Source organism: Eptesicus fuscus, chromosome 15 (genome assembly GCF_027574615.1).
Source record: "Eptesicus fuscus isolate TK198812 chromosome 15, DD_ASM_mEF_20220401, whole genome shotgun sequence".
Lineage (NCBI taxonomy): Eukaryota > Metazoa > Chordata > Mammalia > Chiroptera > Vespertilionidae > Eptesicus > Eptesicus fuscus.
In genome coordinates, this window is record NC_072487.1 from 49,935,993 (window position 1) to 49,957,919 (window position 21,927).

The following is a 21,927-nucleotide window of genomic DNA, read 5'->3' on the forward strand; positions in this document are numbered from 1 at the left end:
TAGTGACATTCTCTGGCAGTCCTGCTGTGATATACCCAGCCCTCCCACTGGGGACTGACCCCATTCCTGTTGCCATGGTGACTGGTCCTAACATTGTCCGGTAATTGGACTGAGGTTTCCCCCTTCCCTCTTTTCCCAAGGCACCATAGCTTTTCCTACCCCTTCCCCAGTCAGGGTCTATCAGGTCTGATACCCTTACATGGAGTCCAGCACAGAGCCCCAAAGTTCAGCCTAGCCTGGAACATGTCACCCTGCACACATCCCTGATGCCCTGGCACATCCTTTAAGAGACTTGCATATTGACCCTCATTTTATATATCAGGGCAATAAAGCTCAGAGGGGCTAAAATCATTAACAGAACTAGTACAAAAATTCATGTACACAGAGAGTTCAACTTTTATGACTAAATCTTCCCCACCTCCTAACCCCATTAACTGAAATAAGCAAGACCAGACCCTGAGGCTCTGCAGGACTTCACCTAACACCTCATGGCCTCAGGCCCTCTTTCTGAAAGAAAGGGCAGAATCCCAACTTCAATTTGGCCCTCCATCCCCATTCCCATGCTCTCAACAGAAAAAGTACAGCTTAGCTCAAGTTTCCAAACAAGAATTTATTTTCTTTCTGTCTTTTTTTTTTTCTCTAAAAAAAAAAAAAAAAAAAAGTACCAGGTACAATTTTTCCGGTGTTTTGTTTTTCAAGTTTCAACAAATGCTTGTTCCCCTCAGCCCAGCCCCAAGAGTCAGGGCTAAGGCTGTCAGAGTCTGGAGTGGGACATGGGGTAGTTGGGAACCACATGATTGAGTTTGAAGGGTGCCCTTCACCCCAGCTGAGGTAGGTGGGTCAGAGTCTGGCCAGGTGAGAGGAAGCATCCTGGTCCTTGGCCCTGACTCTGCCCCCAGAAGACCTTCCTCAGTCAGGACCCCAAAGCAAGGAGACACAAGCAGGAGAGGGACAACTGGAGTCTGGAGCCCTAGATGAGGGGTAGTTAACCCCAGGTGTGTGCACATGCATGCATGTTCTCTTTCTTACACACATACCATACACACAAGCTTGTGTACACGTACACACACACACACACACACACACACACACACAGATAAGTTGCTTTCAGATAGGGGTCAGAGGATAGAGGAAGTGAAAAATATAGGGAAGGACAGGAGAAGTTGAGTGTTTGGCTAGTGACTCAGTCCTTCTGGGATAACCTCTCTGCCCTCAGCTGAGGGAGAGCAGTTCTCCTTCAGCCCCAACATCAGCCTCTTCAATTCCTGAAATTGGAGCAATATCTGAGTGGGAAAGAAGGTGGAGCAATGCCAAATATCAGGTTTGGGAGGTTACCAAGGCAATCCAATCCGAATAAATTATTAGTTAAAAATAAATAAAATAATAAGTGGCCCCTGCCTAGGGCAGGGAGGCAATGTTGGCATGATTTGCCTGGGAACTTGGGACAACCTCAGGGTACCTCCAGCTCCTCCTCTCACTCCCTAGCTGGTCTGGAAATTCCAAGGGAGCGGGCAGGCACATGGAGAACCCAGAGTAGGGCAGATTGTGGTAAGGATCAGAAGCTTTAAATACCCAAATAATCAATTTGGGCATAAGCATGGTGAGGGCTTTAATTCAAGCCTGAAGGGTCTCTTGCCACCTCTCCACATGTTGGCTTTGTCCAGGATGGAGCAGGATGGGCTAGTCCTTGGCCCACATGGTTCAGGGCACTGGTAATCAGGGCAAAGGTGAATAACGTGGATTGTGAGGGGCCTCAGTCACAGCCTGCAGTTCATACGGGAGCCCTGTGTCCAGTTCCAGGCTCCGGCGGGAAAAAAGCAGGCGGATGTCTCCATGCAGGCTTAAGCGGCCTGAGCGGGAGCTCCGAAACCTGGGGGAGGAAAGGGTGATCACAAAGAGAAGCAAGGAGAGATCCTATTCAGGGAAGGGATACATGTGTTGGTGAAAGGATACCTGGGTCTCCCCAGCTGTCCCTGGGCCCTATCCTCACCTGAGGTGCAGCAAGTAGCAGAGGAGACGGTGGGTGGGGCTAGCATTTCCCTCCTCACCCACAGGCACCAAAAAGAGGCGATGGCGCAAGAAGGTCATGTGGGCAGCAGGCATGTCCGAGAAGTCAAAGGTCACAAGGAACATCTTCACCACAGTCTGGTTGGGGTTAAATAAGGTCTGGGGGCAGGACAAGCAAGGTTGGTAGGGTCAAAGGGCTGTTTTCCTCTCCCCACTCCCACACACACTCCCCCTCAGGGAAAACTCACCACTTGGATGGTGCCCACTTTGGGCACGCTGTAACCCTTCCTCCCCAGGGGGTTCAGGTCCACGACGCCCTGGGAAGGCCACAGAGCCATCAGCCAAGTTGGGCATTGGGAGAGCCCTGAATACTCATTCATCTCCACAATCTCACTCTGGGACCTGGCCCTGTCCCCCACTAGAGTTGTCCCTACTGCCCTGACTCTTTCCTAGGTGAGGAACACCTAAAGAATACCTCATGCCCCCAATCCCTCATCCTTAAGAGCTGTTTATGGGTTGAAATCGGGTCATACCAGGAAGGGGGCCGGGGCATTTTGCTCAGAAACATCAAAGAAGGTGACAGTGACAGGCAGCGTGACATGCTGGGGGCAGTAGGATCCACTAGCTCCAATCTCTGCGGTGAAGCCCTCAATGTGGCCAGATGGTGCAAAGCGTCCTCGAATCAATGATTCCTAGGTTGGGAAAACACGCTATGAAAGAGATGCCAGCTGTTTTCCTTATCCATCCAAGACACATTCCACCATCCCGCTTCCCTCAAGCCCCCCCCCCCCCCAATCATGGAATCCAGGGGTAACTACCTCAAAGTTGCCCAACAGGGTACGGCTGATTGCGGGGGTAGGAACAGGGGAGGCACTGGGGGGGCTCAGCAGGTCTGGGCCCTTCTGGAGGCTTCGAGGGGAGCTCCTGGTAGGGCAGGGGATACACAGTGGGTTGGCTTGAGGTATTCTGGGATGTCTGCTCATGTTCTTAGACCCCGCCCTTTACCATTACCCAGGGCTTCTGCCCTGGGGTCCCCTACCCTAGAGTGAGAAAGAGGATTATAGACTTCTGTCCCCATTTTCCAGGGACAGGACAAAGAGGGAAGCTGGTCACTTACAGCTTCAGGCGACGGGCACCTTTCAGCCTCCGTCCCATAGGACTGCAGTCTGTTGGATCCTATGGAGAACAAAGATTGAAGAAAAAGATTGGGTGGAGGCCAGATATGTTTGGAGGAGCAGGGGCTCATGACGAGCTCTCATAGGAACATTCCCCCAGGCCTTCACCTTCTTCCAAAGGGGAGGAGGATAGGGGGGTTAGACAGAAAAGGGGAAGGGGACTTAGAAGTACAAATTTCCAGTTATAAAATAAGTCGCAGGGACATAACGTTCAGCATAGGGAATAGAGTCATAATGTAATAACTATGTACAGTGACAGATTGTTACTAGACTTATTGTGGTGATCACTTTGTTTTTGTTTAAAATATATTTTATTGATTTAAAAAATATATATATTTTATTGATTTTTTTACAGAGAGGAAGGGAGAGGGATAGAGAGTTAGAAATATCAATAGAGAGAAACATCCATCAGCTGCCTCCTGCACACCCCCTACTGGGGATGTGCCCACAACCAAGGTACATGCCCTTGACCGGAATCGAACCTGGGACCCTTCAGTCCGCAGGCTGACGCTCTATCCACTGAGCCAAACCGGCCAGGGCAACTTTGTAAGGTATATAAATGTTGCATCACTATGTTGTATACCTGAAGCTAATATAATACTGTGTCAATTATAATTTAGAATGAATTTTAAAAAATAGTAGACCACCTCCTCTCCTGGCTTACCAGCACAGGCTCCTTGGGCCCAGGCAGCAGGTGGCTCCAGAAGGGTGTGACTTTGGCATCAGAACTGTTGGCAGCAGGAGGGTGACCCAGGGTTCCCCGGCGCTTCTGAGGGGCTGGCCCCTCATCCTCAAAGCTGACATCCAGAGCTTCTCCAGCAGGAAGCAGCCTTCGCTTGGTGGGGCAGGGGCCTGGAGGTCCAGGGCCAGGGGGTGTGTGCTCGGGACTGTGCCCATTGGCAGTGCCAGGGCATTCCCTAGGCCAGGGGCTGCCCCCATTGCCCACCCCAGCCACTGGGCTCTTACACCCTATTTGTGCAAGACTGTGCAAATCAGTGTCAAGTGTGTGCAGCTGGCCTGGAGGGGCTCGCCCTGGAGACTCCCCCAGGGACCCCTGTCCCCCTGGATCTGGGGAAGCCCAGTCTCTGGTGTGCAAAGTATTGCAGGAAGCATTTGATGGGGGCCAGGGGAGACTCTGGGCCCCTGAAGTCCAAGGTGAGGTGGAGCTACCTCCCTGTTCTACAACACACAGGCCATGATGGCAGAAATGCTGGCTGGCCACACCCAGCCCCAGCCCCAGCCCCTCTGGGCCCAATAGCCCCACAGGAGGTGGTTCTTCAGGGGGTTGTCCCTCTCTGACCCCCAGCCCAGGGCCTCTCTTCAGCTCCCGGGGACCCTCAGTAAGCGGGGATGACCGTTTCAGGGCCCTATGAGGCTCAGAGGCACCAGCTGGAGAGGAAAAGATGGATACCTGGTAGACCCTGGGGGATGTCGCCCCTCCTGCTGGGCTGTAGCCCATGAGCAGGCCACCCTGGAGGGCCCCCTGCCTGACTGCAGGCTGCGAAGGGCCAGCCTCTGGCTCTGAGGATGGAGATGGCTCCGCCTGCACGTGGCGCATGAGGTCCCCCCTTGTGTCAGGGGGGCCCCCCCTCACAGCCTTTATGCTGGGCCTGGGCTGGGGGGTCTGGGGACATCTGTACAAAAGAAGAGAAAAAAAAGGTGGTCAGAGGAATCCATGAGTTTTCTCCCTCCCAGCTGAGTTTCAGGTCCTTCCCTGGCCTGAAGAGGTGACCTTGAAGGTTAGCGGGGATAAAGGTGTTCAGATCCCTGATGGATTAATGGAATATAGAGGTCACTCCAGAGCTTCTGAGAGGGTGACATGTTTAGCTCAGGTTTCCTACTGGGCCTGCTCCACCTCCCTCTTTCTGGCACTCACCCCGATGAAGAGGCCTTAAGCCTAGCTGAGTGTTCCCTCTTTCTGACTGATGTCCTGCTCTCCTAGCTTGTAGTCTGGTCCATGCCTGCTGCACTGGCAAGGTGACTGCCACCATTCCGTGCAGCTCCCGGGCTCAGCTGGACCCTGAGGAGAGAAGAACAGATGTAAACCAGGATCCCTGTAGTCAGTGGTAAGACTCCTCTCCAACTGTGGGCTAATGGAGTACACCGCAGGACATCCGCTGCCCTTATGAGGAGCTCTTCAGAGACAGAAGGGGCAGTCCTGGGATCCAGGTCCCAGAGAGCAGAGCTGGGCTACCTAAGGAGTTACAGAGAGGCAGGTTTTGGCTCAATGTAATAAGGATCTGATAAGTTGAGGCAGGATTACCACTTGTTCGGGCCAACACTCTGGGGACTCGTGCTCTGAATGGGAAGGGGGATGAGATACCCCAAGATTCAAAAGACCACACCAGATGAGAGGTGGCCATACAAGAATTCAGCCCTTCTCGTCAACGCCACCAAGCTGCACAACTCCTTCCCATTTGTCTGTCTCTAAAGAGACAAGTGCTACCCGGGAGCCCTAAGGGCAGAGATCTTGCAGAAACTCACCGGCCCCCACCCCCCCATCAGCATTCCTCAGTAGTACAAACCTCAGGTCAGCTCAAAGTGGACCCTTCAGCCTTAAAACTACCAATTGCCCCCAGCAGTTTGTCCCTTTAACAGGAGGCAACAAATCTAAGCATAAACAAGTATGTGTGGGGGGCAGGGGAGGGGGGGCACTGCCAGAAGGCACTACTCCTCCCCCTAGGCCCTGCAAACTAGAGATAAGGCAGCTGCAGTCAGACAGCTAGAAGCAACTAAGGGTACCTTTCTGCTCCTCTCCAACACATTTCCAATACCCCAAAACCCAAACCACTGCTTTTCTGCCAGAACACAAGATGGTCTTCACGAATTAGTCCACCCTCAGGAGCCCATACCGGGGGAGGGGAATGCCAAATTGAAGACCATTTTCCTTCATGGAAGGAAATACTTCTCTTTTGGGCAATAGCCTTTGCTGTCTGACATCCACAATGCCCTTTCCACTTCAAGAAATGCCTTCTGTTTGTCTACCCCAAGACCTAACCTTTCTCCTTGGCTAGGTCAAATGTCACCCCCTCCAGAGAGCCCATTCTGGCCACTTCAGACCACAGATATCATTCTCCTCTGAGACCTCACCTATGGCAGTATCACTATCTCCTGTGACAGTTCTGTTCACTCTGTGGGTAAGACATCTCCTAGACTGACCATAGGGTTCTTGAGGATAGGTCTACACCCCACTATTCTGTCCAGTTCCAAGCACAGGTGTAGGCACACAGCAGGGCTCAAAAAAGTGGAATGCAAGCCCCAGAGATTCGGGCAGCAGTCCCGACAATGCAGAGGAAAACTTCCAGAATGAGAGAAGCAGAGAGTATAGGGAGAATGAGAATCAGCAACAGAGGTGGGAGTGGGGGCAGGGTAAAAGGGGAGATTTGCACCCAGGGACTGAAAAGCTCTCTGACACTAAATTCTCATCATTGCATCCCACACTATCCTAGTTCACCAAGTTCTCATTAGACCTGGGATCTCTAAGAAAATTCTGGTTTCCTGTGGTGGGTGGGGTGGCGGGAAAGGACAGAATGCCAATGGCAGTGTTGTCAGAGTACAATCTGTACTCTCTCTACCCCTCCTTTCCTCTACCCAAGCCATATGGATTCAGGAAGCGCCTTTTCCTTTGTACTTCCACCTCCAAGTCATCCCAATTGGCCTCTTGAGGCCTTGCCCTGGGGAAGCCAGGTGATGACACGATGCCCTACTTGACCCCAGCATGCGTGGCACCTGCTCATTATCCCAGAGCCCTCAGTTCCCGTCCTGTCAATGAGAAGCTCTAAGACTCACTTCCCTGCCACCCAGCCAGTCTGGCTCTAGACCATGGCTTCAAGCTGACTCATGGGGCAGGACTTTGGGGGAAGGGTAGGCCAAACCTCCTCTCAGTGCAGGGGGTGGGCAGCAGCTGGCTTCAAACAGCTGTGCCAGGCTTTGGCTGGCCAAGAAGACTACAGCTCCCAACATGCCAAGGGAGCATGGCCAGCAAAAACAACAAGTACCAGAATACCATGGGGTCTGTACCCTCAGACACCTGCTTAGCCTGGGAGGTGGGGGAGGTGGGTGTTAGCAGGCTCACTCTCCCCTTCCCTTCAGTATTAAAGATATCCATTTCTACTCTGATCAAGGAAGGTGGCAGGAAGAGAAATTCCTCTCCATGTGCTTACCACCCTCATCCTGTTCAGAGAGAACTGCTGCTAGCTGCTTTAAATTTTGTCCCTACACATGTGCAAACTAGGGGGCTTGTTTCCATCGATCACCACTGTGGGTAGGAAGGTCAGCCACTGTTCTCTCACCACCCTCTTGGCTACTGGCCTAGAGCCCTCCACCCTCAGTGGAGAGGGAGCAGATCTCAGCACCAGCTCCAAGCTGAACCTGGCATGCTCACCCGGGGTTCCTGGACTCCTTCTTTTGGACCATCCCCCATCCCCACTCCCTACTTTGCCTCCCAGGTCCTTTCTCACCCCTCTCCTCCCCACCGCCTGGGACAGGCCCCATCCCATCCTGAAGCTTCGTAGATTTGCTCCTTCCCACAGTACACACTCACCCCGCTCCCAAATTGGCTCCGCCACGGCGGTCGCAGCTCCAGGCCCCTCCGTCCCGTCCCTCCCTTCGAATCCCCAGTCCTCCCCGACACGGGCCCCCAACCCAAACAAAGGGTGGCTCAGGCTGAGTCCTGCTCTGCTAGGCTCTTCTCTGTTCAGCTTCGTGTGCAACACTAGCGGGCCCTGGCGTCGGCAGCCTCCCAGCCACTGCTGCGCCCCTCCCCGCGACTGTTCCTCCCCGTGGCCGCCCCGGCTCCGCGCAGCCGACTCTGCTGCCCCTCTGACTCACAGGCCATTTCCTACCAGCTGATGGGGCTGCCCGCCCCGCCCAGCGTCCCAACCCCCCCACCCCCGCGGCGGCCGCGACCGCCACGCCCCCTCAGACCACGCCCTCCACGGCAGCGACCATGCTCATTGGCCCATAGGAGGCCAGCCTCCCACGACCTCAAGAGGGAGGCACGCCCCCTCCAAGAGATGCACACCCATTGGTCCATATGGGGGCAGGCCTATCCGGAGTCGCCCCGCCCACCTCCTTAACTCCTCATCTGCCGAAGTTCAAAGCATCTCTCGGCCCAGCCGTGTAACCCTTTCAAAGGCAAAGGCCTCTTACTTCTCCTACCCCCACCCCTTCCTCTACGGAGGCTAGTGAATAAATAAGACGTCCTAGAGCTTTCATAGACACAGCTGGACAACCTCCAAAATCCACCTGCTCTTCCCACACCAGACCCCAAATAACCCCACTCCCATTCATCGTTCCATGTTTTGCAAACCAGAGCTCCAGAGACCAGAGAATTGTTGGAGCCTAGGAAGATTCCTTCATGCCAGAGCAGATGAAAAAAGTCCTGAAGTGGGATATATCTCTTTCCATTGAGAAATGGTATTCTTTCTTTTTTTTTTTTTTTCTAATTCTCACCCGAGGATATTTCTCCATTGATTTTTAGAGGGAGTGAAAGAGAGAGAGAAAGACAGAGAGAAATATAGATGTGAGAGAAACACATCGATTGGTTGCCTTCCGCATGCGCCTGGACCAGAGCCGGACTAGGGCCCAGGCCCTGGCTGGTGGAGGAGCCTGCAACTGAGTACGTGCCCTTGACCGGAATGGAACCCAGGACCTTTGGTCCGCAGGCCGAGGTTCTATCCACTGAGCCAACCCGGCTAAGGCTGAGAAATGGTATTCTTTCTTCTCTTACTCTATATTGATATTCTTTTGCCTTTATTGGAGGGACCCCAAGAGCTCTCGAGATAGGGGTACATTTTAATTCAGAGACCTGAACATCATTCTTTGTGTCTCTGAATTCCCAGTCTGCTCCATCCCTTCTGCCAGTAATTTCTATTCATAGGCCCCTGTTCAAGGAGGCAGAACACCCATGGGAAGTGGGATGGAAGGCTTCTGCCCAGAGTGGGGGAAATATGCCCAACTCTTGTGATGGAGCTCACCCCTATGAGTCACAGCTCCCTCGAAACTCCCCACCCTCCCCCTGAGTCACTGGGCCCCAGGCCCAGCCAAATTAAGTCGCAGCAGAACCAGCATTCCTAATTCTTGTCTTCCTATTCTTTAAATGACCAGGATGGAAACCTCTGTAAGTTAAAAAGAAACTTTTCAGAGGGGCTGCTCTAGGGGAAAGCTAAGCAAATAGATGGCACTGCCTATCTTTCTACCTGCACTTGTCAGCAAGTCAAATAGTTTGGAACTTAGGAGGCTTTTCAACTAGTCTTCCACAGAAGCAGGAGGCAAACACCAGAACCAAAAGATGGACGACTCAAACTGAGGCCCTGGAGAACTGACAACAGCCAGGGCAGCTCCCTGGTTGGACCCCCAGAACATGGGGAGTCTGTACTTCTGTAGTTCGGAGGCCACAGAAGGCCCAAGGTCCTTGTTTCCATCATACCTATGTTATGGGCCTCAAGGGCCCTGAGGTTGTCACTGGACAGTAAAAAGAGGTTCCCCTCCCCCTACTTTCTCCTTGTGCCCTAGACTTAGGAAGGGCAAGCAAGTAAGTTAGTTCCTCTACCTTCTCCTCACCTCAGACCAAGGAACAGCCCTGAAAAAGAACCCAGTTGCCATACACTGACTTCCTCGCTGGTTCCCCAATGGTATGAAACAGGAGTAAAGGAATTTTCAAGACCCTGGACAAAATTGCAGCGTACCAATGCCAGAGTCTACTTGCCTTAGTAAAAGCTTTCTGGTAGACAAAGAACACTGTAGGAAAGGAATAATCCCTTGGTGACAGACCCTACCTTGTTCTCTTAGTGCCATTAATATAGGCCCAGGCCTTGGTAACCTGCAAAGGTCAGGATATCAGAGGGAAAGATCAAAGATGTTCTAAGCCTCACTGTGCCCTGGAAAAGCAGTATAGTACAATCAAGAGGCCTTACCTAGCTGCCCTAACTCTTAACCTGCTTTATTTTTTTTATAGCCATTATCAACAGCTGACCCTTCCCTTCCCTTCTCTTCTCTCTCTCTCTCTCTCTCTCTCTCTCTCTCTCTCACACACACACACACACACACATACACACACACTTCTTTCTCCCCTATTACAATAGAAGCTCCATTGAAAGCAGCAACTTGGTTTTGTTCATGCAGGTATTCCCAGAATCAACATCAGTGCCTGGCACACAATAGATGTTCACTAAACATTGGCTGAAAGAGACAATGAGCCCTGGCCAAAGAGCAATCAGGAGACCTGGGTCCTAATTCCTACACTTTTACTGTGAAACCTGGAGAAAATCAGTCTCTTTGGTGGTAAGTTTCCAAATCTGTAAAATGAGGGGTTTGCATAAATGATGACCACTGAGGACCTCTACGACTCTGGCCTTATACCACTACAATTCTAATGGCTATTGTTCACTCATATCCATTTTCAAAAGATGGGTCCAAGCGTCTGAATGCCTTGCAGCTTGTATGGAAGCAGAAAGGCTACATACAACAGCCTCAGCACAGTAAACTAATGCCCTTTCTCTTCATGCCCCACCCACTCACACAAATGCCCCAATCCTGAGGAAGCTGGAGTGAGTCTGCCCTAGGCCCGCCTCTCTGACAGACAGTCAGGGAAGCTGGGTTGCCATAGCAATCAGCTCCTCCTTGAAAGGCATCAGCCTGCCCTCCTTTACCCCACCCTACCCCAAGGCTTTGTCTGGCCTTAGCACCCCCTCCTTCCCCAGCCAGTCTCTCAGCTAGCAGAGGCTGGCTTGGGGCCCCTTTCAGCAACACTGTCACATTCATTCAGCCACTGTGTGGAAGACAGGCCTTTCCCACCCTCTCCTAGTCAACTCAGAGGCAAAAAGAACTCTGGCACTACATCAAGTCCCCTCAGGGAACCAGAGGAGCCCCCAAGAGGACGAGGCTCTAGTCTCAGTTCTGACAGTCAGCTTCCAAACCAGGAGTGTGGGAAGCCATTCCCTTTCCTTACCCAATTGAAGCTCACATCCCTAGTTCAGCCTACAATCGTGGTCCAATTCTCAACACATAGGTCAAATACCTTCAATACTCCTCACTATGTCCTTCCTCTCACAGAAGTCCAGAATTTTTGAGGGCCCTGGGGATCCTCACCCAGGAGAATGAAAAAGGTGGGGGAAAATCAGTCTGTGGCAAGTGGTAAAAATATGGGGGCTGTTAAGGGAGACCTTCAGAGTAGTGGTGGGTGGAGTCTGGGTCTTGCTGCTGGTTACTAGGGTCTCTGGTCACTGAGTACAAAGTCTGGGGCAGGGCACAGCTCCTAGACGGGCAAGGACCAGGCCAGGCCCCAGGGCGAGGAAGGAAGTGGGAAATGAGCACACCCAGAGCATAAGGGCAGAGCAAAGTGGGGGGAGGGGGAAGATAGGGACCAAGGCAGGCTTCTGGAAGGAACAGGAACTGGAGGGGGGGGTTAACAGGAACCGAATGGGGGAAGGGTCCCCAGGGACACCAGCTAGGGGAAGAAACCCCAGTCTCAGCCAGATAGATTCAAAGCAGACAGAGGAGACAGTTACACAAGCCCCTGTGCTCAGGCCAGAAGGTGGAGTTAGGTGCTGAGGAGCCAGGAGCACTACAGACTAGCCTCTTCACCCCACTAATTCCATCACCCTCACTCCTAAAACACAGCACACAAACATCTTCCTGGAGTCTCTGCAATGCCCCCAGACTATCACTTTCTCAAAACACTAGGGGTTCTGTCTTATCAGTTGGGGCCTACGACCCCTTCCCCTCGTACAGTGCTCACAGCCCCGAGCTTTCTTCCTCCACAGTCCCTCCGTCGCTCCCACACTCTGGACCACCAGCTCTTCATCACACAGTACCCTGTTCCCCCAAAGTGCTTTCGAACCCCCCCCCCCACCCCCGGCTCAAGTATCGTCTCCAAACCTCCACATCAGACAAGAACCTCACCTCTTCACATAGCACCTTCCACCCCCACAAAGCAGTCCCGCCCCTCCCCCACAAGAGCCCCTGAAGAGTGCACCTGGCCCCCACATTGAGCCCCAACTCCTCCCAAACTCTTGTCTTTCTACCCCCAACAACCTACATAGATCCTCTTCTTCCCTGACGTGTCCCCCCACCTCCTCATGTCTGCGCAAGCGCACCCCGGTGGTTTCCCCTTCTTCCACCCGCCCCCCGCCCCACACCTGTAGTTCCGTGAATTCCGTTGCACCTGGGGAGGTAGTGGACTGGTGCAGTAACGAGCGGCCCCAGCTGCAGCCTGGGCCTGCAAACCTCGCCCCTTAGGTCGGAGCCCCGCCCCCGCAACGCCCAAACCCACCCTCTCCCTTGTCCCACCTCCCACCTTCCCCGGGTTCGTCCCCTTTCCTAGTTTCTTGAATTCCTCGGGGTCCTCCCCTGTAACCTAGACCACGCCCCTCTCGGGCTCCGCCTCTTCTCGCCTTCTGGTTGTCTCCCCAGGATCCTCAGCCGGTCCCTGGCCCCACCCCGATCCCTGCCCCCTTTTGGTGTCTCCGCCTTTTACTAGGACCCGCCCCCTAGAATTCCAGCCTGGCAGAACCCGTGCCAGGCCCCCTTCCAACCCTAGCCCCCTCCCGTCTCAGAGCCTCTCCTCCCCCATCCCTCCTCGCGCTCGCCTCACCCCGGCACTGGAGCTCCAGCCCGGATCCGCCGGTTCTGATTGGCGGCAGCGCCCCCAACGGATGGCAAGGGAGACAAAGTGATTGCTTCAGGTCGCCTGAGGTCCCACCCCGGCCACGTGCGGCTTCTGTGATGACAGGTCTAGAAGGGCGGGGTCTCAGCCCGCAGGCTGTGGGCCCAGGGCTGACCGGATCCCGGCGGGGATGGGGTCGGGACCCGGAGCCAGAGCGCGAGCCTGAGAGCTCCGAGCCTGACCCGGGCTCTCCCCAGGTTTTCGCGTTGGTGTCAGCTGCATGCGGAACTTGAGCCTCTTTGGTGGGGAGGTGTGGGTTAGCTCGCGCAATTTTGCCCTAATGGGAGAGGTCTGTGGTGTTTGCAAGGTAGTGTGCAAGGGGTCTCGGGGGAGGGTGTGTGTGAAAATGGGGAAATTGGACGATGAGGGTCTCAAGGTTGTGAGGTTAAGGGTTTCTGCAGCCTACCATGGGTGGGAGAGTCTGAGTTCTGGGAGATGGGCGATAACAGTCAGATCTGTACCCGTGGAGGTGGGTTAGAGAGGAAGTCTGGATTTTAGAAGCCTAAGATTTAATACGGAGATAGGAGAGCCTGAAATATTTCAAGAAAAGTAGGGCCTTTGCCTTGAACAAGTGTTGAGTGAACTTTGTAACACTTAACATAGGTTCTGTAATTTAATTAGCTTTTGAGTCTTCTCTCCAACTTCCCCACTCCCCACTAGTTCCCGAAATACAGCAAGGGAAGGCGATGCTTACCAGCTACCGGTAGATGGCAGCACAGGACAATTGCTGAACTGAGTGGCCCTCAATCCAGAGCCTAAGGGGCCTCACTATGGAGCAGGCTGTACAGTTGACTGTGTGGTAGGTCAGATCTGATCAAATCTCAGTTTCTTTACGTCTCCATGACTTTTTTTTTTAGTAGTTAACTTAAACTGGTTTACTGAACACTAATGGTGTACTAGGGGGAAATGTTTTTTCTCTGCCTTTAAGGGACTTGTTTTAGATAGTCATACAAATACCTATTTAATCCTAAAGAGAATAAAGTTTGAAGGGTATTGTGTAGTGGAAAAAGCACATTGAAATCATTTGGGTTGGTCTTGAACTTTGGGTATTTACTAAATGTATGGATTGGGTAAATTAATTGACTTTTATTTATTTTTAAATATATTTTTATTGATTTCAGAGAGGAAAGGAGAGGGAGAGAGAGATAGAAACATCAATGATGAGAGAATCATTGATCGGCTGCCTCCTGCACGCCCCATACTGGGGATGGAGCCACAACCTGGGCATGTACCCTGACCAGAAATCGAACCTGGATCTTCTGATTCATAGGTCATCACTCAACCAATGAGCCACGCCGGCTGGGCTACTTGACTTTTTAAGAAATAAACTTTTAATTTTAGAAAAAAATTATTTTTATTTTTATTGATTTCAGAGGGGAAGGGAGAGGGAGAGAGAGATAGAAACATCAATGATGAGAGAGAATCATTGATCAGCTGCCTCCTGCACACCCCACACGGGGGACCGAGCCCACAACCTGGGCATGTACCCTTGACCGGAATCGAACCTGGACCCTTCAGTCCATAGGCCAATGCTCTATCCACTGAACCAAACCAGCTAGGGCAGAACAATTTTAGATTTATAAAAATATTGTGAAGATAGCATAGTTTCCATATACCTCATGCCCAATTTCCCTTTTATTATCGTCTTACCTTAGTATGGTTCATTTGTTACAATTTATGAATCAATATTGATACATGAATTAAAGCCTATACTTTCTTCAGATTTCCTTAGTTTTTACCTTATCTTCTTTTTCTGTTCCAGGATCCCATCTAGGATAGCATATTACATTTAGTTGTCATGTCTCAAGTTCCTCTTGGCTGTGACAGTTAAGACTTTCTAATTTTTAAAATGTTTTCATTAATTTTAGAGAGAGAGGAAGGGTTCACTGGACAACACCCAACCAACTAAGCCACACTGGCCAGGGTCCTTCCTCTTAAATTGTAACTAGGAGCCCTAGCCAGTTTTGCTCAGTGGGTAGAGCCTCCGCCTCTGGACTGAAGGGTCCCTGGTTCCATTCCGGTCAAGGGCACATGCCTGGGATGCAGGCTCAATTCCCAGTAGGGAGTGTGCAGGAGGCAGCCAATCAATGATTCTCCCTCATCATTGATATTTCTCTCCATCTCCCTCTCTGAAATCAATAAAAATATATTTTAAAAAATTTTATCTGGTAAACTGGGATGCCTCAGAGCCTACACCACACCTTTAGACATTGACTCCTGCTCTGCTTAGCCAATCTTCACCTCCCAGCCACATTCCCTTCCCTGTGTCCACAACCTAAGTAATAACAAACATGTATTGGGCATTTAGTATGTACCAGGTAATTTAAATGCATTTCCTCATTTAAATCTCAAAACCATCCTATGAAGTAGATATTATTATTATTTCCTGGAAAATTGCTGATGGTCACAAGTATCAGAGCTAGAACTCAAATTCAGGTGTGATAGGCAGATTTCTAAGATGGCCGCCCCAAAGATCCTGACTCCTGGTGGTATTCACGTTCTTATGTAATCCCCTTCCCTTGAGTGTGACTTGCTTCTGATAAATAGAATACAGCAAAAATGAGGGGATGTCACTTCTGTGATTAGGTTACAATAGACTAAGACTTCCATCTCACTAGCAGACACTATTGGCTTCTTAGCTTGCATACTTCGATGAAGCAAGCTGCCATTGGGAAGGCCCACATGACAAAGAACTGAGACCAGCCAATAGCCAATAAGAAACTGAAGCTCTCAGTCCAACAGCCCAGGAGGAATTGAGTCTTGCCAACAATAACACGAGTGAGCTTGACAGTGGATCCTTTTGTAGTCAGGCTGGTACTTTGATTGCAGTGTGTAGGAAACCTTGAACCAGAGGATCCAGTTAAGCCGTACCCAGATTGCTGACCCACAGAAACTTCGATAATAAATGTTGTTTTAAGCCACTAAAATTTGGGGCAATTTGTTTCATGATAATAGATAATACACCAGGTGAATCTGATTGGTTCCAAAGTTCATGCTCTTTACAATTTTATTGGGTTTCCCACTATTCTACACTGTTTCCAAGTGCAGAGTGACTTTCCATTCTTTGTTGGGTGGCTTGTGCACCCCCTAGGACAGTGGTCGGCAAACTCATTAGTCAATAGAGCGGCAAACTGAGGCTCGAGAGCCGCATGTGGCTCGCAAGCCGCAGTTTGCCGACCACTGCCCTAGGAGAATCTCTGGTTCCAGAGTCCAGAAGTTTAACACTTTTTTTTTTTTTTTTTTTAGTTTCATGCTCTTGTGGTTTACAAAAGCTGGGCTAAATAGCTAGATATTCCAACCTCCAACAGCACAGAGAATGCCCATCGTCTTAGGGTCAGGTGTTTCTGTTGAGGCTGCCTGAGTTGCCCTGTTTAAAATGTTTCTGTGTATTGCTCCAAATCTGAATACACAGTGGAAAGATCAAGTCTTCTCCTTTCCTTCTTGAGGCTTCTAGTGTCAGTCTCTCAAAGCACTTATTCCAGTGAGAGGAATCATATGGTAGCTAGGTTTGCTTTTGGAAGGCAAATACCCTGGTACGGTTGGTCGGCAAACTCATTAGTCAACAGAGCCAAATATCAACGGTACAACGATTGAAATTTCTTTTGAGAACCAAATTTTTTAAACTTAAACTTCTTCTAACGCCACTTCTTCAAAATAGACTCGCCCAGGCTGTGGTATTTTGTGGAAGAGCCACACTCAGGGGGCCAAAGAGCCGCACGTGGCTGGCGAGCCGCCGTTTGCCGACCACGGCCCTGGTAGATTGACAGACCCTGCCTGGGTCTGGCAAGGAAGAATCCTATGGGGCTGAGAGCTTGCAAACACTGAAACCTGAGCTGGGCTAATGAGGCCTTAGAAAGCACCTAGTCTAATGGTAGTAAAACCTGGCATCATATTAGAATCATCTGGGGAGCTTTTTGTGTGTGTGACCATGGATAACTTACTATCAAATGTTTGCTTATTTATTTTTATTTTTTATTGTTGACACCCTTACAGATGTCTCCCATTTCCCCCACTTTTTCCCACCCCTACCCATCTCCCACCACCCCTCCCCTGGCCTTCACCACTCTGTTGTCTGTCGGCTATGTATATCATCTTTGGAGCTTTTAAAAAAATAGGATGCCACTGTTCTACCCCAAACCAATTAAATCAGAATTTTGGGGGTGGCGGGGTGTTGTACTTGTACACCATTACCATGTGTCTTCTGCTTTCTGCTCTGGCCTTTTTCACTTCCAATCGCATGTGCATTCATCCATCTTCTTGCCAGAAGTCCTCAGCTTAAAAAGCCTATCTTCCCTCCACCCTTCCATTAGTAGGCATTTATGGACTAATTACTCTATACTTGGCACAATGCAGACACTGGAGACAAAAATGGGGAGCATGAAAAAAGATATAGATAACTGAGGGCTCCAGATATCTTACTCTGTGCTCACTCATGTTCTCCCCTTCTCCTGGCCGCCGTGGTTGCTAATTTAAAAACTTCCGTGCTGCCCTAACCGGTTTGGCTCAGTGGATAGAGCTTCGGCCTGCGGACTCAAGGGTCCCAGGTTCGATTCCGGTCAAGGGCATGTACCTTGGTTGCAGGCACTTCCCCAGTGGGGAGTGTGCAGGAGGCAGCAGATCGATGTTTCTCTCTCATTGAAGTTTCTAACTCTCTATCCCTCTCCCTTCCTCTCTGTAAAAAAATCAATAAAAATATATTTAAAAAAATAAAAACTTCCGTGCTGTGTGGTACAATCTCGTCAAATCATTACAGGTCAGTACTTCATCAGCTAACAGACCCTTTAAGGCAGTCCAATGGAAATCTTCAATGAAAAGAATCCGCTCTCGGCTGGAAGCCCGCCCGCGAGGGCAGAGCCCAGGGCTTCAATCCCAAAGCTCAGGCAGGTGAGAAGCCCGCCCCTCTCTGCTTTAAGCCTCCTTAGCGGCGGCGCCGCCTCCGTTCGGGCACGCTCGGAAGGCAGCGGGAGGCCCCGCCCCCTACGTGCTGGTGTGGGGGCGGGGCTGGTGGACTGGGCGTGAGTTGATTGGCTGGGAGGCGGGGCGCCACGGGTGGTGCTGTCCGGCGCCCGCTCGGATCCCGGTGGGGTGGAGTGGAGGGAGGGAGTCCCGGTCGCTCCTTTCTCCCGGCGATGGCGCCGTGCTGCCGCGCCCAGTACCCCGCCTGCCGGCCGGGACTCCCAGTTATCGAGAACCCCCTCAGGCGGTGAGAATTGGAGCGGGTCCGAGGGAGCGGCAGAGCGCTGCCCGCCACGGGGACCATGAAGAGCGGCCGAACCCGCGGGGCGGATTGCGGGAGCGGCCGCGGCACCTGCTGAAAGGAAAGGAGGGCGCGGCGGCGGCTCGCCCGCACCTCGGCCATGTCTCTGCTCTGCGTGCGCGGTGAGTGCACGCACGCACGGAGGGGTTGGGGTAGGGTAGGGCCGAGGAGCTGGGAGGTCCCCCACACGCTCCCAGTGGACGTCGGGGTACCATCCTTTCCAAACTTCACTTCCCGTCCGTGCCTCGGGGGACAATGCTGTTAACTTATTTACAAGCATTTGGAGAGTTCTTTCCTCACGCTCCCGGGAAGGGACTGCTGCTACCTCTCCATTCCAGTGGCCATGTGACAGGCCCAGATCCTGTTAGACAAACAGTGACCGGCACTCTCCCCAGTGAGAGTGGACCGAGGAAGGAAGGAGACCGGGAAAGAGCTGGGGTCTGTCGATAGTGGGCAGTTTTCCCATTCTTCTTTCCTTTCTCCTCCCTGCACTGCTCAGCTACAGTTCTTTCCTTTTTAGAAAATCCTTGAATACGTGATGGGACAGCTGCCACATCCCTTCTTCCGTCGTATTTCTTGGCTCGCACTCCTCTCTTGCTTGTCTTGTCCCCTCCCTGCTCCTTCCCTGTAATCTAGGATGAGGTTATTCTCGTATTCGACTTGCAAAGGCGTGCTGGGTTCTCCTTCCCGAGCAGAGCATAGGAAGCGATTGATTCATTGAATTGACTTACTTTGCTCCTGTCAACAGTAACTAAAGATGAAGGGCCTTTATTGCTTTTTTTTAACTGAGGACACTTGCTCCATCCTTAAGAAGGCATTTCAAGGCCAAGAGTTTTGGGGTTCAGATGAAGCAAGTTGCATGGACTAAGCTCCAGGAGGGTAGAGACTTTTTCTTACGGGTTTTTGTATTTTCTGTGCCTGACAGACAAGGTCTAAGCTGGTTTTGAATGGATGTAAGGACTATGATTTTTTTTTAGAGATTATCTGATCAGAAAAAGCAGGGTGGGATTACCTGTTGAATTTGATCTTGGGAAATTTAAGTTACAGCCTGTTATACCTGTGCTGAACAAGGTAGGGTAAGGTGGCTTGTGAGTGTGAGATAGAATTTATCCGTAAGAGCCTTTTCCTGGCTGAATCTTTTATTGGAGAGTTCGAGTTCGGGTTTCTTTTGGCGCTGTGGATTGGGAGCATTGTTTGTGAGCTCTCTGATAAGTGTTTTCTCTCAGCTGCTGGCAAACGGAACTGCTCTTCTCTTTTCACTTGCACTGTTTTGTTAAACCTGCATTAACCCAAAATGGATTTGGCTATTTCCGGGGATTATGAGACACACAGAATTTTCTTCTTTCATGGTTGATTTTTCATTAATGAGAATTTTGCTTTGCTTTTAGTAAGACATTTCTCTCAGCAGCTGGGAATCTATTCCTTTAGATCCCTGCTGTTGAGTAGCAGGATTTGGGGGAGGTAGGGTTTTGCACTGTCTCTTGGACAGTTTAAATCTCTGCTGCCACATCATATTACAGAGCTAGTCTTTATGAAAGAGTCTTTAGGCAGGAGGAATAGTAAACCAAAAATTCCTATTTAATTGAATTTAAATCACTTCAGAGATGGAGCAGCTGTTATTTTTATTTGTTGTAATATTGGACAGCATTCATGCCTAGAAATTCTGCTGTATAACATCTTAACCTTTTAATGCTCATTAGTCAAATTTCAATTTTTTGACCTGGAGGATTTTGAATGGAGATCCTGAAGATTATTAATTACTGAAACAAGCAGCTACTTTGACTAGAAGTATTCATGTTAAATGGAAAATTATTCATTCTGGGGAAATCTACACAAATGGATGAAAAGAAATCTTTCTAAAATGACACTTTGGCAGTTAAGAATGTTGTTCATGTTCTGAAAGAAGACTGTAATGATATTGTAGAACAACTCAATTTCTGTTCATCTTAGAGTAGAAATGAATTAGAAATTTTTTCATTGAAGTAAAATTTCAGTCATTGATTTGATGTAGAAATTGGCAAACTGATACTGATTTTAATCACCCCGACCATCTCAACTAACAGTTCATTTTCATTTTCTTTTTTTGTTAATCCTCACCTGAGGATATTTTCCCATCAATTTTTAGAGATAGTGGGAAGAGACAGAGAGAGAGAAACATCAATGTGAGAGGTACATTGATTGGTTGCCTCCTGCACGCAGCCCTAGCCTGGGAGGAGCCTGCAACTAAGGTACGTGCCCTTGACTGGAATCGAACCTGGGACCCTTTGTCCGCAGGCCAACGCTTTACCGACTGAGCCAAACCAGCTAGGGCTCAATTTCTTGATCTAACCCTTTAGTTATGCAGGTTAAGGGCTCACAATACAAGTACTATGACTCCAGCTCTGCTTTTTGGCTCTACGTTATTGCATATCCTTATGTAGGTACTTAGCTCTAGTACTGACTTGGTTCATCCCTGTCTCTGCCCTGTTCTGTATTTGTACCCCCAAAATTGTTTTCTTTCTGTATTTTCTGCTTATCTTATGTATGCTTCCTTTCCCAGCTTATAGTCTACAGTGTTTATTGAAAATTTCCACAACTCCTCAGTCATCTTTCTTTTTTACACTCTTTAAACTCTTAAAACAAATTACTTATGATCTGAACAGTGTCACTAATTTGGCAATGGATTGTAAACAGCCTGGCATCTAGTCTTGTTATAATCATGGTGACCCAGACAAAGGGGATAATAGCACTGGTCAGATGAGATCTGGAATTTTTGTGTTCAGGGGGGTATTTGATTCCAAGAGGCACTTTGAAAAACTAGAATTTCTTCAGAGAAGAATAATTAGAATAATGAAGGGTGTAGAAGCCATTTTAGAAATTGAGAGGTTTAGTTTTGAAAAGATCTAAGAGGGAAAGACTCATTATAGTAGATGAAAATCATTTAAAAAAACTGTTGTTCCAGAGGACAGAACTGGGACAAGTCAAATAATGATTGAAAATTGTAGGAAATTAGATATTAGCTTAATGTAAGGAAGAACTTTAACAATTAGGGTTGTTCTTAACAAATGGAATGGACTACTTATGAGGATCTTTTGACATAGGATGCTTTAAACAGAAATTGAATGAATGGTAACAGTGTTCTAAAAGAGATATCTATGTTGAGTGGGAGGCTAGACTTGAAGAATTTTAAGAAACTAACCTTTTATAGAACTTACTTAATCTTTCTGCAAATAGTTAGCACAGTTTTTCTCAGAATACTGATGTATTTTTGCTTCCATGGGTGCCAGTACAACATTAGCAACTCCAGAAAACTAAATCAAGAATTTTCTTTAACTTTCGTTGTCATGGTGTTCATGACTAGTTTCTACAAACAAATTATAAGCATTTTGAGAATTGAGTCTTTCCATATTTCTTTGTAATTGCCACAGGGTTTATAATTGAGCCATGGCTTTCCCTCCTCTAATTTGAACCAGAAGTGATTACACTTGACTTGTTAAAAAAATCAAAAACAAAAAATAGCCTGGCCGCTTGGCTCAGTGCTTGAGTGTCTACCTATGAACCAGGAAGTCACTGTTCGATTTCTGGTCAGGGCACATGCCCGGGATGTGGGCTCAATCCCCAGTGTGGATTGTGCAGGAGGCAGCCAATCAATGATTCTCTCTCCCTCCCTGAAATCAATAAAAATATATATATATAAAAAAAAACCCACAAAAACTTAATGATATATGTTCCTATAAGCTAATGTGAGTCTAAATCATTCTTTTTAGTCCTAGTCAGGTGGCTCAGTTGGTTAGAGCGTCGTCTCATACACCGAAAGGTTTTGGGTTCAATTCCTGGTCAGG

At 49.6% G+C, this 21,927-nt stretch overlaps 2 protein-coding genes across 5 annotated transcripts in view; one reads left to right on the plus strand and one right to left on the minus strand.

The window, feature by feature from the left end:
• Positions 1–590: 590 nt before the first annotated feature.
• Positions 591–12,832, minus strand: ATOSB (atos homolog B). 4 transcript variants are annotated; one of them, XM_054727378.1, is made up of 9 exons: positions 12,778–12,832; positions 5,059–5,202; positions 3,847–4,816; positions 3,125–3,183; positions 2,826–2,931; positions 2,541–2,699; positions 2,256–2,324; positions 1,991–2,166; positions 591–1,870 (listed from the first exon to the last, which is right to left on the minus strand). In XM_054727378.1, exons 3-9 carry the CDS (start codon positions 4,738–4,740, stop codon positions 1,717–1,719), a joined length of 1,617 nt encoding a protein of 538 aa, XP_054583353.1. In that variant the 5' UTR covers positions 4,741–4,816; positions 5,059–5,202; positions 12,778–12,832; the 3' UTR covers positions 591–1,716. The 4 variants fall into 4 exon arrangements, with proteins under 4 accessions (XP_054583353.1, XP_008140159.2, XP_028001939.2 ...); XM_008141937.3 differs by lacking the exon at positions 12,778–12,832 and adding an exon at positions 12,323–12,402; XM_028146138.2 differs by lacking the exon at positions 12,778–12,832 and adding an exon at positions 7,726–7,958.
• Positions 12,833–17,945: 5,113 nt separating this feature from the next.
• Positions 17,946–21,927, plus strand: part of UNC13B (unc-13 homolog B) — a 147,326-nt gene continuing 143,344 nt past the window's right edge. The window contains exon 1 of the mRNA XM_008141936.2: positions 17,946–18,228. Within this exon, the coding sequence (XP_008140158.1) occupies positions 18,207–18,228 (22 nt within the window). The 5' untranslated portion in view covers positions 17,946–18,206. The remainder of the gene's footprint in view (positions 18,229–21,927) is intronic.